This window comes from Lepisosteus oculatus, chromosome 13, assembly GCF_040954835.1.
Source record: "Lepisosteus oculatus isolate fLepOcu1 chromosome 13, fLepOcu1.hap2, whole genome shotgun sequence".
NCBI classification, from domain to species: Eukaryota; Metazoa; Chordata; class Actinopteri; order Semionotiformes; family Lepisosteidae; genus Lepisosteus; species Lepisosteus oculatus.
In genome coordinates this window covers 8,318,777-8,338,263 of record NC_090708.1, presented here as the reverse complement: position 1 = coordinate 8,338,263, position 19,487 = coordinate 8,318,777, and the positions used below count along the sequence as shown (strand labels likewise).

Here is a 19,487-nt window from a genome sequence, read left to right as displayed (position 1 = left end):
TGTATCCTATAGCAGTGTTCCTAGTCAGCACACTGCATTAGTTGGAGGATTGAGTACATAGTGGTCAACCCATGCCTCTTACAGCAGAAAGGACTCCCATCCCTGTACTGACCAGGCCCAGACGTCCTGAGATCAGGCTACAAGGTAGTAACATGTTAGGTATCGCTTCACTCAGATAAAAGAAACAGGGAAATAAATAAATGTAGAAGAAAAATAACTCTTCAGCTCTGGTTTTAAAAAGTTATAATTCTATATGTAATTTAAAAGGAGCTTTAGGCAAAACCAGTTCTTACTTTCACTATGTACAGTAAGTCAACATGCTTTCTAAAAACACCATTTCATATCTGACAGACAGGTTTTTCCATCTACTAGTCCACATTTTTTAACTGATAATAATCAGACACACCACGTGGTTGCAAAGAAAGCCCATTGCCCAGGAAAATATTTTTAAAGGAAAGTTATGTGGTATCATTGCCTTAAGAAGTCCTCCCAGTCCATCCTCTTCGTCACCAGCCGAGTGACCAGGTTTGGCTCAAAAGAAAAGAAACTCCCACACAGCAGTCTTCAAATGCAAACAAAACTGGATGTATTGCCATCAAAATAGGGATAACAAACCCCCCTCCCTCACAGGAGTCCTCTCCACACCTTTCCTCCAAGGCACCCTCCCCATACTGAGCTCCCCCAGTCCCTTTTATAGCCCCTCCTCTTCTAAGGACCATCCTCTTAAAGGGACCCACTCACATTTTCTTAACAGAGATGGGCAGTTTGACCAAAATTAAGCATTTAACCATCCCAAAAAAAATGTATAAATTCTAACAGAATCATGCAACCGTGATATATTCACTTAAACAAAACAACTAACCTTACATCAGTTATTTATAGATGGCTCAACAGTAACCTTTCCCTTCATTTGTGGGATACTACAAGCAGAAAAGGTGAGTGGTGGCCATCTTGATCAATACAATCCAATACCCCAACAGGGAAAACACAGCGTGATTTTAGGGAAAGAACAAAAAGGGTAAGTGGTATCATTCACACTTCATTCGTATCACATACACACTCTCAAACATACCAGAAGGGGTAGAGGGAAATATTGGAGTATTTCACATTCAGTGAAAGAAAGAAAAAATAACAAGCACTCTGTCACACTCTTGCTTAATTGTTTTATTTGGAAAAAACAGAGTATGATTGTATCTTGACTTTCAAGGAATTGTACTATGCCTTACATTGAGGCTTGGATTAGATGTTTCACTTCAGGCATATTCCTATTATAAGAACCATAGTTTAATAACAATAGTACAGTATAGACTCAATTCCTGCAATCTTTAAATTATATAATAATAATAATAATAATAATAATAACTTTTTTATAGAGCACCTTTCCAAACCCAAGGAATCTGTACATAGTGATAAAGAAAAAGATTAAACGTACAATGAAAAGTAAAAGAAAAAACAACATACAGCACAGGTTCATACAGATAGAATGTAAGACAATCAGACATAGGCCGTGGTTTAAAGGTAGGTTTTCATTTTGGATTTGAAGAGATGATGTAGTATCTCTTCCAAAGGGGGAATATCCCATGTAATTTTCACAAAAGGCTCTTGCCTGTTTTTATGACACTCTGTATGTACTGTAGACAACATTTGGAAAGTTAAAACTCAACTTATTTAATTTAAGTTATACATCACGTACAGTACTAGAGCCAGATCTTATGCAAACTAGGCAACGATGGGCCATGCTAATATTTTGTATCAAGTGGTAGAAATGAACAGAAACATCAGGTTTAGAGAGGAAGTTTCTCGGGTGGACCAGTCAAAAGAACTCTTTTCTGCACAGTTATTTTTGACCACTATAAAATATTTGGTTATGAATGTAGTATCTTTTATATCCTTCAAAGATATCAGAGTTCTCTACACTGGAAATACACAAGTACTGTGGAACAGGATTTTTTTGCCTGGGATATTTATTTCTGAAGTTATGTGAATATGCTGACAACCAGCCAAAAAATGTGACTGAGATATTGTTCAAGTACATTATGCAGTACTGTATTATATTTATCAGTCCAACTCAGGAACAACTGTGTAACCTGAGGTTAAAAATCTAACTTAGGTTTTTCTTTGTGTTAATAGAAAAATAGAAAGAATTAAGAGCTACATAGACAGTTGTTGTTTCCATCAGTTCATCACTCTTAGAATGAAGAGATTAAGGAAAGAAGGTCTGAAACAAGAAGAGTGTGCATCTTTATGTACAGTATAACACATTTCTCACTTATGTATGGAAGCCCGTTTCCACCAGGGAGTAAAAAAAAACGCGCTATGCTATCTCAGAATTCCGACTTAGTAAGTCAGAATTCCGACTTAGCAACTCAGAATTCCGACTTTATATCTCACTTCGAAATAGCCATATTTCATTGTCTGTCCTTTTGTTATTGTAACGGATTCGGGTTCTAGGGCTTGTGCCCTCGCCGCTCCCACCCTAGTTCGTGCCTCTCTGCACTGGCTCAAACCTAAGTCTTGCCAGCTGAGCTAAAGAAGACCTTCTTTTTTAAGTAAAAAAGGACATACGATGGAAATACGTAAAAAGTATGTTTCAGCTTTTATTTGAATTCTTCTGGATGTGAAGTGCCTATTTCTGTATCTTATTTCATATTCTGTCTACGTAAATAAAAACTATTTTTAAAAAGCCCACCGTGCACTATTCCATCCGGGTACTATGGAAGCCTCACTAGCGGAAATGGGATTCTATAAAAATTAGTGTAATTAATTTGATTTTTATCAGGGCACTGTACAGGACAAGTCTTCAGGTTTATAGATCCTATGATCCTGTATGATTCATGAAAATAGTGTAACGGAACGGCCGACATACAGGTTGTACGATCTGGTTGCAGTACACCACCCTCCCCTGCGCATAACAGGGATGCTGGCCGCCGGGGTTAAAGAAAGTGTTCTTAAAGAAAGTGAGCCAGTGCAGTGAGGCACGAACTAGGGTGGGAGCGGCGAGGGCACAAGCCCTAGAACCCGAATCCATTACTATAACAAAAGGACAGACAATGAAATATGGCTATTTCAAAGTCACAAATGTGAGATATAAAGTCGGAATTCTGAGTTACTAAGTCGGAATTCTGAGTTGCTAAGTCTCAATTCTGAGATACTAAGTCGGAATTCTGACTTACTAATGTAACGCAACGGGGGCTCAGGCGGCCGCCCTTGCCGCATCTGGTCGGCCCCTGCACCGTCCGGGGCTCAAACCCGGGACTTCCGTGTCTCTCTGCAGCGACCTAGCCCCGTGAGCTAAAGAGAGATCTCTCCACAGCCCAGTAGCTGTGGTCCTGCTATCACAGGGAAGGGCGGTGACGTCACCCGCTCTGGTACGCCGGCTCTTACACACACTGCTTGTCGGCCGTAAGCGTTACACTAAGTCGGAATTCTGACTTACTTAGTCGCAATTCTGAGATACTAAGTCGGAATTCTGACTTACTAAGTCGCAATTCTGAGATACTAAGTCGGAATTCTGACTTACTAAGTCGCAATTCTGAGATACTAAGTCGGAATTCTGACTTACTAAGTCGGAATTCTGAGTTGCTAAGTCGGAATTCTGAGATACTAAGTCGGAATTCTGACTTACTAAGTCGGAATTCTGACTTACTAAGTCGGAATTCTGAGATACTAAGTCGGAATTCTGGGTTGCTAAGTCGCAATTCTGAGATACTAAGTCGGAATTCTGAGTTGCTAAGTCAGAATTCTGAGTTGCTGAGTCAGAATTCTGAGTTGCTGAGTCGCAATTTTGAGATACCATAGCACGTTTTTTTTTTACTCCCTGGCGGAAACGGGCTTCCATACTTTATGGGTCATTCTAACTGCACTGCTGACAATTTGCAAAAACAAATAACCAGAAATGATGTGTGACAAGACTACAAATGAATATCATAGTTTATTATGACTCAATTTTGCACATTAAAATTCTATCATAATCCAACCTCTCCTTTTTTAAGTAAATCACACAGGTACAGCTGTGGCAATATTCTGGGCTATGCAAACCATAATTAAATGATCACATCTACTGTACATGCATTTTCAAAATATCTCCATGCATTTTGTTTAAAACCTGCTCTGCTGAGCAGTGATTCCTGTTAGCAGACAAGACTGGCGTGCTTCTACAAGCTCCTGTCCATTCTTTCAATCAGATGTTGTGATTGACAGAGAATTTGTGGACAACCTCTCTGGCTTTAGCATCTGATTTAATGCCACACAGGATCAGAGGCTGACTTTGCAGGGAAAAAAAAAAGTTAGGAATGGTAATGAGGCACACGAGATGCAGCAGGCTTGGTTTCGTCCACAGACAATGTGCCATGCACCTCATTATGTCCATTAGCTGGGTTGTGGTTGGCGGTGGAAAGCTGTCCTTCTGAGACCACCAGGAATGAAAAGTTCTTGTCATGGATCATCTTGGCAGCTCGACATGCTTTGAGGGTCTTTGAGGTACTCCTGCTGTTTGAGTTGATGGTTGGTTTTTGGCATCTCACAAAAGAACAAAAGCATCTGTAGAACTGTGAAACAAAAAGAACCAAAAACTTACATTAAAAACCATGTGTTAAAACAACTATGAATTATACCAAAACGCCATATGGACAGCTGGTTATTCTAGAACAGAATGCAGGCAATGTATTCTCATGTCATTTGATTGCATTGTTTTCTGTTATACTCAGCAGTCGCAAAGCCAGGGCCATCAAGTAATTAGCCGTTGCATACAAAGTACTGTATGTGGAGAGTGTAATATTGTCCCTACAGTGAAAACCTGTAGGGACATGGCATGGCCTGCTTCAATGCCGGCATGAATACCTCACTTAAAAATGTCTTTGCACTGTCAACACCCTCTTGTGCTTTTGAAAACCAGTTTGTTCAAATCAGTACAGCAACACCTTAGCTGGAGCACAACAGACGTTGAAACAAAGAAGAAAAACGAGTACTACTGGATTGAGAGTAGCTTTCAGCTCCTAGCTCTGCTAATTATGCTTTAAGATTGGTGTGAAATTAAAAAGTGTGGTTATTTGTAAGAACCTGATTTTATGCTGTATAAAAAAGGCTTAACTGCACTGCTTGTAAAAATGAAAATGGATTAAATTAACAGTTTCATAAGAAAACTAATATAAATATATATATAATATATATTATAATAATATAATATATATAATATATATAATGAACATAATGCTTAAGGAATAGACTCTCTATGGTGTTGATGGTGAACAGGAAAAAGGTGCTAATATCACGTTGCTCAATATAAAACAACATACATGTTTATACAGTATAGTCATCAGAAATAAAACAGCCTCAGGAACAAAAGATTACAGGTCTTCTCTACTCACCCAGGTCTGAGAGGCCCTGCTATGGAGCTTTCTTGTTTTGCTGAAGAACTTCTTCTGATTATTTAGTTGTGCTTGAATCTGTACAGCATTTTTAGTCTTCAACTCGCCTCAACTCAGTAATTCCATAACACGGGCTGGGAGGAATTGAAGACTGAAAATGACATACAGGACATTAATTCCCCATTTCCTGTAAATAAAATCGCTCTTAAATATTTAAAAGATGCAGCATTTGCAGTAAGGTGGTGAAATAAAATCTATTTTTTAAAAGCCCAATTTTGCATTTCTAGAATACCACAACTACTTGAGCATGACGTTTGTGGTATTCACAAAGGAAAAGTAAAAGAAGAAGGAGAAATGAAAGAATGAGCCCAAAGTGCATGATGTTGATGGAATGTAGATTTTAATCATTAAAAAAAATCTTTGCTTGACTCTGGCCTTATATTTACAATTGAGATAAAACTGCTAATGCATACAATATCTGCCTATAGAAGTAGCTTTCCCAGATGGGGTTGCTCTTCACAAAATCCCAGCTTTAGTGTTAGTATTTAATGAACAGAAAGACACAGGAAATGTGCTGTAAAAAAAGTAATAACTTATCTCCAGGGCATCACCTGGTATATCCAGAGGTTATTTTGTCTTGTATAATATACAGTATTAAGAATACTCTAATGAAAGTCGCATATACATTCTGCACTGTAGGCTTTTTATTTAGCTAGTGAATCCTGGCTGAATGACTGAACTATATGCTTTATTTATGTTTGTTTTAAGGTCAGATGCACAGTTACAAACAAAAATTTGGAAATTCTGCGTTTAAACATACAGTATCTAGGAAGCTCTACAATAAATTGGATCGCCACAAAATTGTTTTATATCAATCATAGATTGTGGATCAAACTTTTAAAAGATTGTTAAGAATTCTAGAGAAAGTCATACATTTGTATATAAATCAATACAATAAATAAAATATCATAAACAATGTATTAAAATTCTGACACTATCTTACAATGTTTGATAAGAACAAATTTAAACAGCTGTGTTTTTTATATGATCTTGTGTTACCATACATTATCATAAATATCAGTTTCAGAACACAAGCTTTGACACACTACTTAAAGCTGGTTTCTTTATGAAAATGTGATAAGGTCAGATGAAACCAAGTTCCATACTGTGTCTCAAGAGGTATTTCACATTGGTTTTATTAATCATTTAATGGAATAGTGACTTAAATAGTGCATTTAATCACATATTTTAAAAACACTACAGTATATACAGTATAGAAATGCAAGTGTAGCTATTGATCAGCACAGGTTATGCTCTTCAACCCTGAAACAAACATCAGCATCTATGAAAGAACACATACTAGTTTTCAAATTCTCATGGGTTAAGAAGAGATTATTAAATTAAGTTCATAATTTTCTTCAAAACCGAAATAACAGTAACCAAACACCAAACCCCCCCCCAAAACAGTACACAAATTCTTTGAGTAGCCTGTATACAAATACTAATTAAAAACTTGTTTCAATTCTCAGCACAAGAAAGGATCCCCTAAACTATTTTTAATATTCTTAACTGGAGTTAAAAATGTTCCCAGAACTAAGAAAATAAAAATGATTCTTCAGCAAGTCCTACAACATACAGTAGGTTTAAAGCTGGAAAAATAAAAAGTTACACAAGACGGAAAAATGATCAATTTTGTGAAAAGGAAAACAAAGGTTTTTTTCAACTTTATTATGACATAGATTAGGGAGATGTCCCAGATTCCTTCATCGAACTACAGCATAGACCAATTGCTCTGCACTAGGCGTTTTGATGATGCAGGAATATTAAATATGGAAAAACAAATTTTGAGCCCCAAAAAATTGCATGTTACTGCAGATTTCAAATGACACCTAACTGTCATTTCTGACTCAGCAGATCATCTTTTTTTACATTTTTTTAGCTGTTAATTGCTTTCAACATCTCTTGCTCATCTCTGTGAAAATAATTTGTGGAGTTGTTTTCCATTTTGTATTGCGCAAACATTCTGTCAGAGCAAATGACAATTAACAGCCCTTTTAATTTATAATGTTGTTACTTTGTGATAGTCTACATTTGACACATCTACACATCTACATTTAATTGACCGCTCTTAACTTCCAACATAGTGATCCAATCTATTCTACAGTAGGTGCTCCTTCCCTATCTGAGTTGAAAGCTTGAAAAAAATGTTTTTGAAACAACAAAAATTCCAAAGAACCACATTCCAAAAATGAAGAAAAAAAATGTTACAGGTGACAGGAACACACACTATAAATAAACACAATCGTACATGGTACTGTACGATTTCTGTTATCATTTAAAATCATCTCATTGTTCAATCTTGTTACTGCATTCTTTTATTAGAAAATGTATATTTAGCCTATTTGTATTTCTTTAAAACAATAATTCTTACTTAAATTTTAGTTGCTAACTGTATCTTTATTTTAATTCCACCTTATTCTCCTTTTTAATGTTAATATCTTTCGTGGGTCTATACAGTACATTCAGCATCCTCACATACAGTGCCCCTTACCTGATTGTTCATAAATACATAGATAATGGGATTGTAAACAGTGCTGCTCTTAGCCAGAACTGAAGGAATAATGCTGACAGTGGGAGTGATGAGACCAGGCTTCCCAAATGTGGCTATCAGAGCCACTATCCCATAAGGCAGCCAGCAAAGCAAGAAGCAAATCACCATGGCAACCACCATAAGCAAAACTCGTTGCTCCCTTGTGCGTCCAGTCACAGTGCTGATGCCACTCACCTGGAACAGAAATAGAGCAGGGGATTTGGAAGCAGGTAAAATCATCCTCGAGAGAAGAGAGAAAATTCACCACTTGTTGTTTTAATTTGTATCTTAAGAGTTTATTTATTATTTACTGTACTGCACACCATGGCACAATATATTATACTGTATATACTCTGTTTATAGACTTCTCATACCTTTTAAACTGAATCAATAAAACTCAAAAAGTACGTAAGACACTGAAGTCAGGGCACTTGTGCAACATTACATGAGTTCATAGGATCATTTTAGAGATTGGCCAAGGTGAAATCCAAAAGTGTGTTAGGATTTTAACAATAATAATAATAATAATAATAATAATAATAATTATTATTATTATTATTATTATTATTATTATAGCACTCATCACTACAATGGATTTTTAATATCAGTTATTTTTAAATAACTGAAAGAAATACAATGTTAGGTGAATATTTAACCTTCTACTTTAGTAAACAAAACATAAAAAAGCTTTCCTTTAAAGTAGTAAAACAACGCTGTTGGAGAAATAATCAATGCCTATATCTAAGTGATGGAAGTAACATGAATAATTGCAAAAGACATTCTTTTAAGGTACATGGTGAACAAAACAGTTTAAGCTTTTCAAGTGTAGATTCATATTGTGGAAATAATTAACAACTAACAACTAACCTCAGTCCAGAATTGGTCCTGGATATTGAAGTGATCAAATGTGAAGTATAACTCATTGTACAGGATTCAATTTAATACATGGAGAAAATCCCCATGGCACCGACTACACTAATATTTGATTTAATATGAGACATGAACTTCTGTTCATTGCTAGTAACATTTCGTTTAGAGTAATCAGTTCTGCTTCATTTTAGGTGTCTGGTAATAACAGGTTATAAAGAGTCTATTAATATGTTGAGTTTGGGGTATGCTTCAGGGTATGGTCAAGATTAGGATTTAAACTACAGTAGAGATAATTAACAATTCACATTTGCAGTATGTCACTCTATCTATTTAGAACAAAATTTAATTTAGAAAGTGTTTAGGGCTCTGCACTCTTGAGGTGAAGGTCTGGTGTTCAAGTCCCGTGCAAGTTACACCAGTACATGCCCTGTTGTGCAAACAGGTACTCTCCGGTTTATCATTGTTATTTGATTAAATAAAGGATAAAATTTTAAAAAGAAATACCATCTGCAGGTAATACCTACAAATATGGACTGAAACATATGTTAAAAAGATACAAAATTGCTGTACATGTGTTTTCTGGGCTAAGATTTTTTCCTACAGTCAGAGTTTAGCATGAAAACTCACCTCACAGAAATTAGATTATACACACAGATTCAGCCTGATTATTCTGATAAGCTTTTCATTTTGGAAAGTGCAATACTGAGATCAGTGAAATGAAGTTTATTTTTAGATATTTCACAGTCGAGGCTCAGAAGTTCTGTGAGCTTCAGTCTGAGGCCTACAACCATCAATTAACTAAAACACTAAATATTGAGTTAGAGAGCCCAATGTGATGGAACAAATGGATTGTGAGGATATTAAAGGATGTGTTTATTACTATCACGAATAAAATGTATAAACATGTTTGAGGAGACTAGCTCCACTATTTAACCTGAACACAGCTGCACGTTCTAGCACAGGGGTGTTCAATTATAGACTTTGATGTTCTCAGTCAAGCACGGTTTTCATGATTCTTCACATTGTCAAATTCCAAAGGCTATGGGGTAAATTGGTCCAGTGAAGGTTTAATTGGATCAAACTGATACTCTCCCAGGTGAACAGTTATTTACAATCTAAAGACACATAGAAAATGTGCCGAATTATGGACCCGGAGATCATGGAATTCCTGGTCTAGAATTCTTTATGGAAGATTCCGTTGCTACAGATCTGGGGACTGTAATGTCTGTGAGTGGAAATTCCAGTTTACAGAGCTTTAAAAATAAAGTAACTGCAGCTGACATAACCTACTTTGTCATCAGCAGGAGAGCACCTTAAGCAACACATACAGTATACAGTATACGGCTGACTAGTTACTGTCACATTATCTTTCTCCATTTGGATCCTAAGATACTTTCCATGCTTATAAGTGTAATTGTCATGAGAGGATGAGTGACCCTGCTCACAGCTGCAACAGCACTCTCTTTACAACTTTACATTGTACTTACTGTATTTAACATTATAAAGAAACAAAAGGGAGATCGCAAAAAAGAAAATGGGTTGATGAATTGAAAAAAGACCATCACAAATTCATAATTAAATCACTGGTTCTGTTATAGGAACAAAACAACTCCAAATTTTAACGTGTCCCTTCTTGGCTTTGAAATAAATGCAGATTTCCAACAGGGCTGTTTAAGAACCATCACAACTGCAACTTTTTTCTTAGAAAGATGTTTTAGTCTTCACCCTGATGGCGAGGCAAAGGCTTCAAGAGCAAACCATAATTTGACAAGTAAAATGTTGGGACAAGCTGTTTTGCTTTCAAGAAGCACGGGAGAAATCTTGTGAAGGAGATTCAGGAAAATATTTAGTAATTGGAGCAATCTGGTAGAGAGAGAATACTCTGAATTTAACAGGTTTTTCAAACTTAAATCTTGAAAGGCAACCCTATATATGAGGACAACTAATTCACAACACCGCCTTTTAAAAATCCATCAACAAAAAAATAACTTAAGGCTGGGACAGGCTGCTGAAGGAGATAAGAGTTTTAGATTTATAAACATGGAAAGCAGTCCTACCAGTGCCCAGTGGTACAAATATCTCAACTAAATCAAGTACTTTTACCCCATACTCAGACACACTTAGAGCTTAATTTCTTCTAAACTCATCTCATGATGCGTTCTTTTCCAAAAGTGCTGCAGCCTACATCACAAATGAATATACCTTTATTGCCACTCTAAAACTCTGGAAAAGAAGGAACTTCAAGGGACAATCCTACATAACCACTGTTTTAAAAAGTAATACAGGACAGCACATGTTTTATAGTTTTCAGCTGCATTGCTATAGAAGTTTCGGGCATAATCAAAGGATTTTCTTCATCCTTTTCTACATGTTATGCCCTGGTAAATTTCAAAGCAATGTTGCATATTTATCAGGAGATTCATCCGCATTTTACCCAGCTGTGTCTATGATCTTGCATACCTAGGTACTGTACATCAAACTGGAACTCTTGTTGCCCAGCGTTTATTTTTCAATTCGCTTTTTATTTATCGGAAGATTTCAGAACGAACTGGCAAAAACCTGCCTTCCATTAATCAAATAAACTACTGCAGTACAAAGACAAATAGCCACGCTGCCTTACTTATTTGTAAGGTATGGGATTCATAATTCATGTTTTATTGCAATAGGCTGAGATCTTATTTGTGGTGCATTTTTATTCAAAACATATCCAAAAAAACATAAGAGGGTGACCTAGAGGTTATTTCTTCCACCAAACACAGTAAAAATGTAATGGGCTCCATAAGGGGCATGGTACCACCACATTTTGCTTCTAATTTTGTGCTGTCTCATGTTGAGAAATTAAAGTATCTAAGTAGAACTACAGTAGAAAATAATCTTTAATGCATGTGAAAGGATATGCAACAAATTAAGGATAACAAAGAAATTAACACATTTAACCCACACGTGAGAAAAGTCAAAAGACCATCTGTCCTCACTGATTATTCTTCTTGCATGGTTAATGATGGGTCGGTTCTGTGAGTTTTGTTTAGATTTGCGGACTTAATTGGTTTTCTCAAAGGAACTCAAAGAACAAATGGTTGAGTGTTGAAGCTACACGCAAAAGGTCAACAGTGCTTTCAAATTTATTCAAATTAATATGGAGGGTTGTTTGCTCTTCTTCTCTTCTCAATTGAGAATAAGGAAATGGTTGGAAAATTACAATCTGGATTCACACCCATTTATTCTTGATTGGTATTAGAAAAGTGTGACCCAGAATGACATGTAATGAGCTTTCATACCATCTCCCCTGGCCTTTTGCAGGTGTATTGAACAGGATTAAGCTATAGAATTATTCAGAATGTCACAGAACACCTCCTATGTGGGTAGTGTAAGCCAGGGGTCGTGTAGTTACCAGAGGAAGAACAAACGCACAATGGTAAGGCATTACTAAAAAAATAAGAAGTCCCAGCTTCCTCGATTACCCACCCAAACAACCTCTGGGATCCTTCCCCAGGGGGAAAAATCCCAACAGAAAACAACCTGTAGGGTATACCATCCCTTTCCTCACAAGTTCTCTGTCTTTCCACTGTAGACACAAACTAGGGGTTTGATCACACAAAAGATCAACAAACATTGTGATAAATTACCAGTTTTTTCACAAGTACTTTGCTCTTATTATTTGTCCTCCTTATACCAACACATCCAACTCCTACTGTATCTCCAACAACTGTAAGTACTGTACTTACCAAGCTCTTATATATGGTTTGGGACATACCATTACAATGGGAAAAAAACCCAACACATAACACATACAATTGTAATCTGGACTACATGGACGCACAGATCCTCATGCACAAACAGTACAAGTAAAAATAGTTTTCAGTTCTTTGTTGGACATTTAGAATTTAGAACTAGCCTTCTACCTACACGTTTTGTTGGTGACAGACTATTCTGTCACACAGGATGTCTCTGGAAAGGTTCTTGGATCAACTTTTAAAATAATGTTTTTTTTTTCCTGTTGAAGTCTTTGATATCTTTCACTAGCAATAATCAGTGAGAGCTGTACAGTAGATATGGCACTACCTTGTGCTAAATCTGGCCATCATATGTCATATGAGCAGACAGTATTGTAGGTACTAGGTACTGCACTAAAAATAGTACTATGGATGTGAGCACCAAAAGTCACAAATGTACTTAGGCAACCATCCAGCTGTGAAAACATGAAGAACAGGTTTACTTAACGGTTTCACTGTTCTCTTCCTGATATACGTTCAATTTTTTGGAAGAGGCTTTTGTTGGATTTTTACATGGGACTGTTCCTGTGCTCAATATTGTTTTGTTGCTGTCCTTTTTTATCCATTGCAAGATACAGTTGAGCTTTTGAAATAATTAATGTTATCAAATTCATACGGTAACCAAAATAATTAGAATATATGCTGCAATACTGCAACGTTAGGACTTGAATTTGAGATAATTAAAATGTATAATGTATAATTAAATGTATATACAGTAGTCTCTGTAATGTATGTAGCTGTTCTGGGAATATCTTTGCAACACAATATTTCAATGACGCATATCAGCTGATCATTTTTGGCATCTACCTCTCTTTAGTAAAGCTACTAGGAAACCTACAGGTGACACTAAAAGATATTGCTTTCAAACACTAACAGAGACAGATGTAATGAGCTCAATTAAATTGCACTCCTGACAAAAAGCTGATGAGGTCTTTTTCTGATAAGATGCATTTTTAAGGTCATATCTTCCATATGTTGCCTTCTGGCAGTCGACCAGGACTTACCTGTTTAACAGTGAGCAGTAGCTTCCCATAGCTGTAGATAATTATCATGAAGGGCAAGACTAGACAGAAGGTGAAGAAGCAGATAATATATGACATGCTGTTTGCACTCTTGGATTGCCAGTTTACAGAACAGGTAGTACCAGGTCCCTCAGGTCCATAGCTGCTCCATCCAAAAAGAGGAGGTAACGTCCAAAGTAACGAGTATGTCCAGGACACTAAAATCCCCAAGACAGCTTTTTTGTAGTCTGTAGCATCAGCTTCCACAGTTCGCATCATTGTGATGTACCTTTCATAGGACAGCAGAGCCAGGGAAATAAGAGAGACTGTTCCTGCAGGATTAGCAGAACATTTGGAACCTTTAGAGATAACAAAACTGATGATCTGAGTCACTGAGTCAGAATATCTGTAAAGCTTTTTTTTTGTTGTTTTGCTAATCCCATTTATTGCTGTTCCTTCCTTTTCTGAAAAACCAAACCATAATGTAATAAAAGATCCTATTCGCAACCACAGCATGTACAGGAAGATGATTCAGGTAAACTCCTGCTTTGTACGCAGTAATACCTTCTAAATACTGAGCAGGCTTTGAAAACTGGAGAAAAAAACATTCACTTTGAAGACTCATCAAAATTAATACTTTAATTGCATCAGGTTCTGATTGCGCTTATGGAAAACTACCTGAACAATGATCTGTTATTTTAAAAGTTTATCTGCAAGTTATTCGGCCAAAAGCAGGCGGTCTTTCGAATAAAATAAATTTCCAAACATTAATATGAGTACAAGATATACATTTTAGGAAGAAAGGAATCCAAACGCGGGATCTTCATTAACCAGGGTGCAGAATACTCAAAGGACTATAATGCAGTATTAAGATAGAAAGGTTTTTAGAACGGATGACCCAAGTGACAACAGATGAAGCATTAATTCTGTAATGCGCAGCCTACACTATTTATTACCAAGACAAGATTGTATTCCACGAGGAAACTAAGCAATTAATATAAACCTGCACTTTATTAGAAAGAAAGGCTTACTTCCACAGTAATGGATTCAGTAATCTGGAGGGATTCGCAAATTGTACACATTTCCCTAGCGACTATACAGTACTCTACAGACCTTGACTAGCTGGAAACAGCTGAATCGAAACAGAGTAGACGTGTTATTTTTAAAATGTGTTTTAAAGATGCTTTTTATTTCCACTTTCGTCCGCTAAAGGCGATACTCCGATTACTGGTGACTGCTGATTAATTCTCCATTAATGTCTTACAGAAATGTGAAAGTTAAATTTAACATTTTGCAAAACGTTTTGATATGATTACCTTGAATATACCTTTTTTGTATGAATTTCTGAAAATCAAAATAAGTACTAATAATATTATAAAAATGTGATAAGAACTGTACGTGTAACGTTTTTACACCAGGTAGCTATTATTATATCTCTTTATTAGCATTGCTTAAAAGGACGAAACTTACCGAAAAGTGAATTGACAAAGCCATACCAGACACATCCACTTTCGCCAATGAGCCAGCGTCCCTGCGTGCTCGCTGCGAAACTGAACGGCGTTCCCATCACACATACCAGCAGATCGCTAACAGAAATGTTCATTAGCAGCATATTAATAGGAGACCGTAAGACTTTGTACAGGCAAAAGAGCAGGAGAACTAATAGGTTATTTATAAATCCCAGGGTCCCGATAAAGCCCAAGCAAATAGCCACGATCAGATGGCCAGTAGCAGTTAAATTGTATTCCCTGGAATTGTCCAGGTGCGCATCTCTAGTGTTCTTGCACTGCACAGCGTTGCCACCGATACACTCAAGACTCACGTTAGACGTGATCATTTTCAAAATAGCGTGTTAGTGTTAATCTAAGCATTTAAAAAAGTTCTTATTTAAGAATTTCGTTTGCTCCGCGAAGTCTTAGGAAGGAAACTTCGTCTCCTCTATTTCTTCATGTGCAAAGGAGTAGATCACCGGAGCAGCCGACGATACAGGGCAGGCTTTGGATGAAGTGTTGTATTGCGGTCCACCCTACGCTAGCGAAAGTACTTTGTGTTAAATTTGTATTGCAGCGCTCTTCGATTCTTGACGTACAGTATGGAGTGCAGCGCAAACCAAAGAGCTTCACCAGTCACGCTAAAGGCAATATAAAATGTGGAAGCTGAATGAAAATTAACTTAAAGAGACCTCTGTGGATATAAATCGTTTTACAACCAGACAAACGCAGAGGTTAGTGGAATTAGGTTTAAATTAATCTTTCTGCGCTTTCTCCATATATGTTTGTTTTCAATAGATTAATATTCGTTTGCAATTACTTGTATTATTATCAAAGGTATTTAAATACATCTAAAAACGTAAACGTACCATTCAATGACGTCTGGATTTTATTTCGGAAAAATTGAATTACGAGTGGCCGTGATTGCTGCTCCAGACTTTATTAGGCCTAACTGTATCCAGTCTTTGTTAAAAGTACCCTACCTCAGCATTAACAACTCATGCGATCCTTTTCATTGTGTGATATCCTTTCTTATGAGCTCTGAATTTAATTGGAATTACTGCAAAATTCCAGAAAAGCTATGCAAGTATTCAGTCCAAGATAAAAGCACTTCAAGGCATTTCAGTATTACACGAGATTCAACAGAGCATACATACTCTACTGTATATAACATACAACAAAGGAATATGAGCAAAAATTTGATTTTGTGATTGAATTGTACTGCTGTACTAATCAGCATAAAAATTAAATTTATTTTCCATCATAAACAGATGTGTTATAAAGGTATCCTTTCAGTTAAAGATCTTACTGTGCCTCACAAAACTGTTGTAATAAAAGCCCAGCAAAAGCTAGACTGACACTTTTAAGAGGGAGATCTGTATACTCAATCATGAGCTTGGACACCAGCAGTCAGCAACATTAAAGTCATAAAATGCTTCAGAGATTAAAACCCTTTTCTGTGCATTTTTTCTGGAAATATCCCATAGCTACAGTATGTGTTGTAAGATGTCTCGAGACAAGATTGGAAAGACTAAATGATTGAAGATCATCCTTTGGATGAAACAATAGTTTCTGACTTTTAATTCTTCTCTTAATCTGCTTATTAAGACCCTAGATGTAAAGAGCAATGTTACAAGTTTCTACTTCTGTAAGGCACGCATAGCTGATGCAGTTTATGGACCCTATGTGGAGTCCAGGACGCAGGTCAGAAAAGATGGGAACTGGGAAAGTAATCGGTACTACCAAAGCCATATCGCTAGACAAGAAACGAAGTCGAGGACAGGTTCCAAATTCAAGGCCACTAGTGATATTAAGAGAGAACAAGAGAGAACAAGAGAGACATTCCTAAGGAGTTCCCAATACCGACCAATGAGATGAGAATGGGAGGGTTTAAATACGTCTGGATGTGGAGAGTGTGGTAACCAGTGAGCTGTCCTGATTGGATAGCGGGTCCGATCTGCAGTGTTCGTGGGGATTGCCTCCAGCTGGTGCTCGATTGGTCGCGAGACCATTTGTGTGGAGGATTCTGACTAGCGGCGGGTGTGACAACGTTGGACTTTTACAAAGCTACTGGACTAGGATCTTGCATGCACAGTTTTTGCCATGTTGGATCACAACCTTAAAATTCCTCTGTACCAACCTAGTGTCATGTAAACACCAATGGTCCTTTTCTACATGTGTGAGCAAGCCAAGCATGAGAAGAATCCCATCCAAATCATGTTTTTATACAGGTACATACATAACCTGTGGTCCTGGCTGGCACGCTTAAAACATTCTTCAGCATCTTTCTGTCTTCCTTCCTTGTCTTACTGTTCATTACAATTCTCAGACCTTCTGTCTGATGATTCGAGTTCAGCTGCAGGTGACACGGAGTGAACAAAACCTGGGTACTGTTACAATCTACAACTCAAAACCACAATTGTTGGTGGTGGGGAGGCAGATTTTCTGGTCTTTGCTGGATTGTTACATCTGTTAAACAGCGGTGAAGAGGGGTGACGGTTGATGAAAACACTAAAGAGAAACTGAGTGAAAACCTAAAAAAGACAGCTGTGCAGTTTGCATCTCCTTTTCGTCAGGTGGGAACATATTTATGCACGTACATACACACACTAATCAATAGTTAGGATGAAGCAGCATGTCATGAAAACATTCAGATTTTCACTTTTAACATGAATTATTTTGTGCACCCTTCCACAGTTGTCTCCATCCAGGAAGCTTTGTTTTCACATTTGTGGATTGAAATTTAAATTGAGCTCAATTGCGTTCAATGATTCTGTGTTTACATTATGGTGACTGGAGTGTGTCTGCAGAAAGATTCAATTGTGTGGTACAAGCTTGTTTTCAGCTGAGGTCCTGAATTAAGAAACCCTTACAAAACCTCAGCCTGCAAACAACTTTCTCTCAATTCACAAGGCACCCGTATTGCATATGCATGTAAGAGTTTATTGTGTTTATTCTGTAAGTGTGACATTTCTGAGAATTGTGTTGACTTACTGCACTGAAATGTCAGACTAAACATGAATTGAGAGAAAAAAAATAGAAATGTCTCATTTTTTTCTTTGAGTTTTTCCTCTTTTGGAAGAATTTCTACATTCAATAGATATTCGAAAAGAGCCAATTAAACCAACGAAAATGTTTTGTATACACAGTATATATAATACTCAGTAAACAAATCAATGTTTTGTTGGACTATTGCACATACCATTCAAAAGAAATAGGAATGAAAACAATGGTTTAGAAAAGACTTGTTCTTTCAATTTATATTGACTCACCATTTGTTACCCTAATATAACATTAAGGTCCTGGGAGCTCAAGGGACTAAAATCGTAGAGATTCAGTAATAGTTAATTTATTCTGGGATCCTCTGGAGATTTGGATGGAGTTTGTACTGCACACATTTGTAAAGGAGAAATCATACTCTAGAGACTTATGAAAAGGAACAGGCAGGGGATGTTCAGTCAAAGTTATTTGAACACACTGAAGTAAAGTCACACAGAACAGAAAGAAAGCATGTGACATATCATTACAGTGCTTTTGGTAGTTTTTTTATAAGATCATTTACATTGTTTGATACCCATCAATAATCATAGATTCATTCTCTGTCCCTTACTTCATTTCTGTCTTTCTTTGTATTTAGCCTATTATTTAGGCTCCCTTTTCCCCAGAAGCCATGAAATTGATTATCTATAATTAACTAGTTTTCTAGGTCATCTCTTTACAACATGGCAAGGCAAGGAGAGATATATTTGCTCACTTACTAAACATTCAAACTATCTATCAGAAAGAATATTGTGGCACAGGAATCTTATTTCAAAGATAAGTAAATGTTACTAAATTTTTTTTTTCTGATAATATATGTTGAAAAAGGGTAGTCTTTAAACAACTTAGATTATCAAATTCATGCAGAAAGGAAACAATTATAAGGCTATAATGTACTGTATAAACACTGCATTATTTTTACTAAATCCTATGAAAAAGTACTATAAGCCCTCATTGAGCACAATATATCTGCGAGTGGTAAGTTGTAGATACTTCACAATTTACTGAATATTGTTCCTTATTGGTATATGAAATTCAAATGTGTATAAAATTGTAAAGAAAGGTTTTCATAATTCATTTCTTGAGCGGACCGAGGAACAAAAAGTGCAATTTTTGGTAGCAATTGGTAGCATACCAATAAGGAACAATATTCAGTAAATTGTGAAGTATCTACGACTTACCACTCGCAGATACTTCACAATTTACTGAATATTGTTCCTTATTTGTATGCTACTCACTTTCACCACCAATATACTGTACAAGATGGGTCAACTAGCTCCCTCTCATTTGCATCTTTTCTTGTGTTATTGCAATGATAGGAATGACATAAATGATACATGTAGGGTGAAATTCAACAT

At 36.6% G+C, this 19,487-nt stretch overlaps 1 protein-coding gene across 1 annotated transcript; it reads right to left on the bottom strand.

Moving 5' to 3' along the window:
* Nucleotides 1-3,807: 3,807 nt before the first annotated feature.
* LOC102695878 (pinopsin-like) lies at nt 3,808-15,492 on the bottom strand. The gene is made up of 4 exons (XM_006637633.3): nt 15,071-15,492; nt 13,604-13,932; nt 7,918-8,151; nt 3,808-4,547 (listed from the first exon to the last, which is right to left on the bottom strand). The coding sequence occupies exons 1-4, from the start codon at nt 15,435-15,437 to the stop codon at nt 4,287-4,289; spliced, it is 1,191 nt and encodes a 396-aa protein (XP_006637696.1). The 5' UTR covers nt 15,438-15,492; the 3' UTR covers nt 3,808-4,286.
* Nucleotides 15,493-19,487: the final 3,995 nt, after the last annotated feature.

Bases quoted from the DNA above. Each gene is read 5' to 3' on its own strand.
- LOC102695878 (XM_006637633.3), bottom strand. From the start codon at position 15,437: ATGATCACGTCTAACGTGAGTCTTGAGTGTATCGGTGGCAACGCTGTG. The intron at 8,152-13,603 runs GTAAGTCCTGGT...TTTCTGTTCCAG, and splicing joins TACTGCTCACTGTTAAACAG to GTGAGTGGCATCAGCACTGT. The intron at 4,548-7,917 runs GTAAGGGGCACT...TTTGTTTCACAG, and splicing joins ATGTATTTATGAACAATCAG to TTCTACAGATGCTTTTGTTC.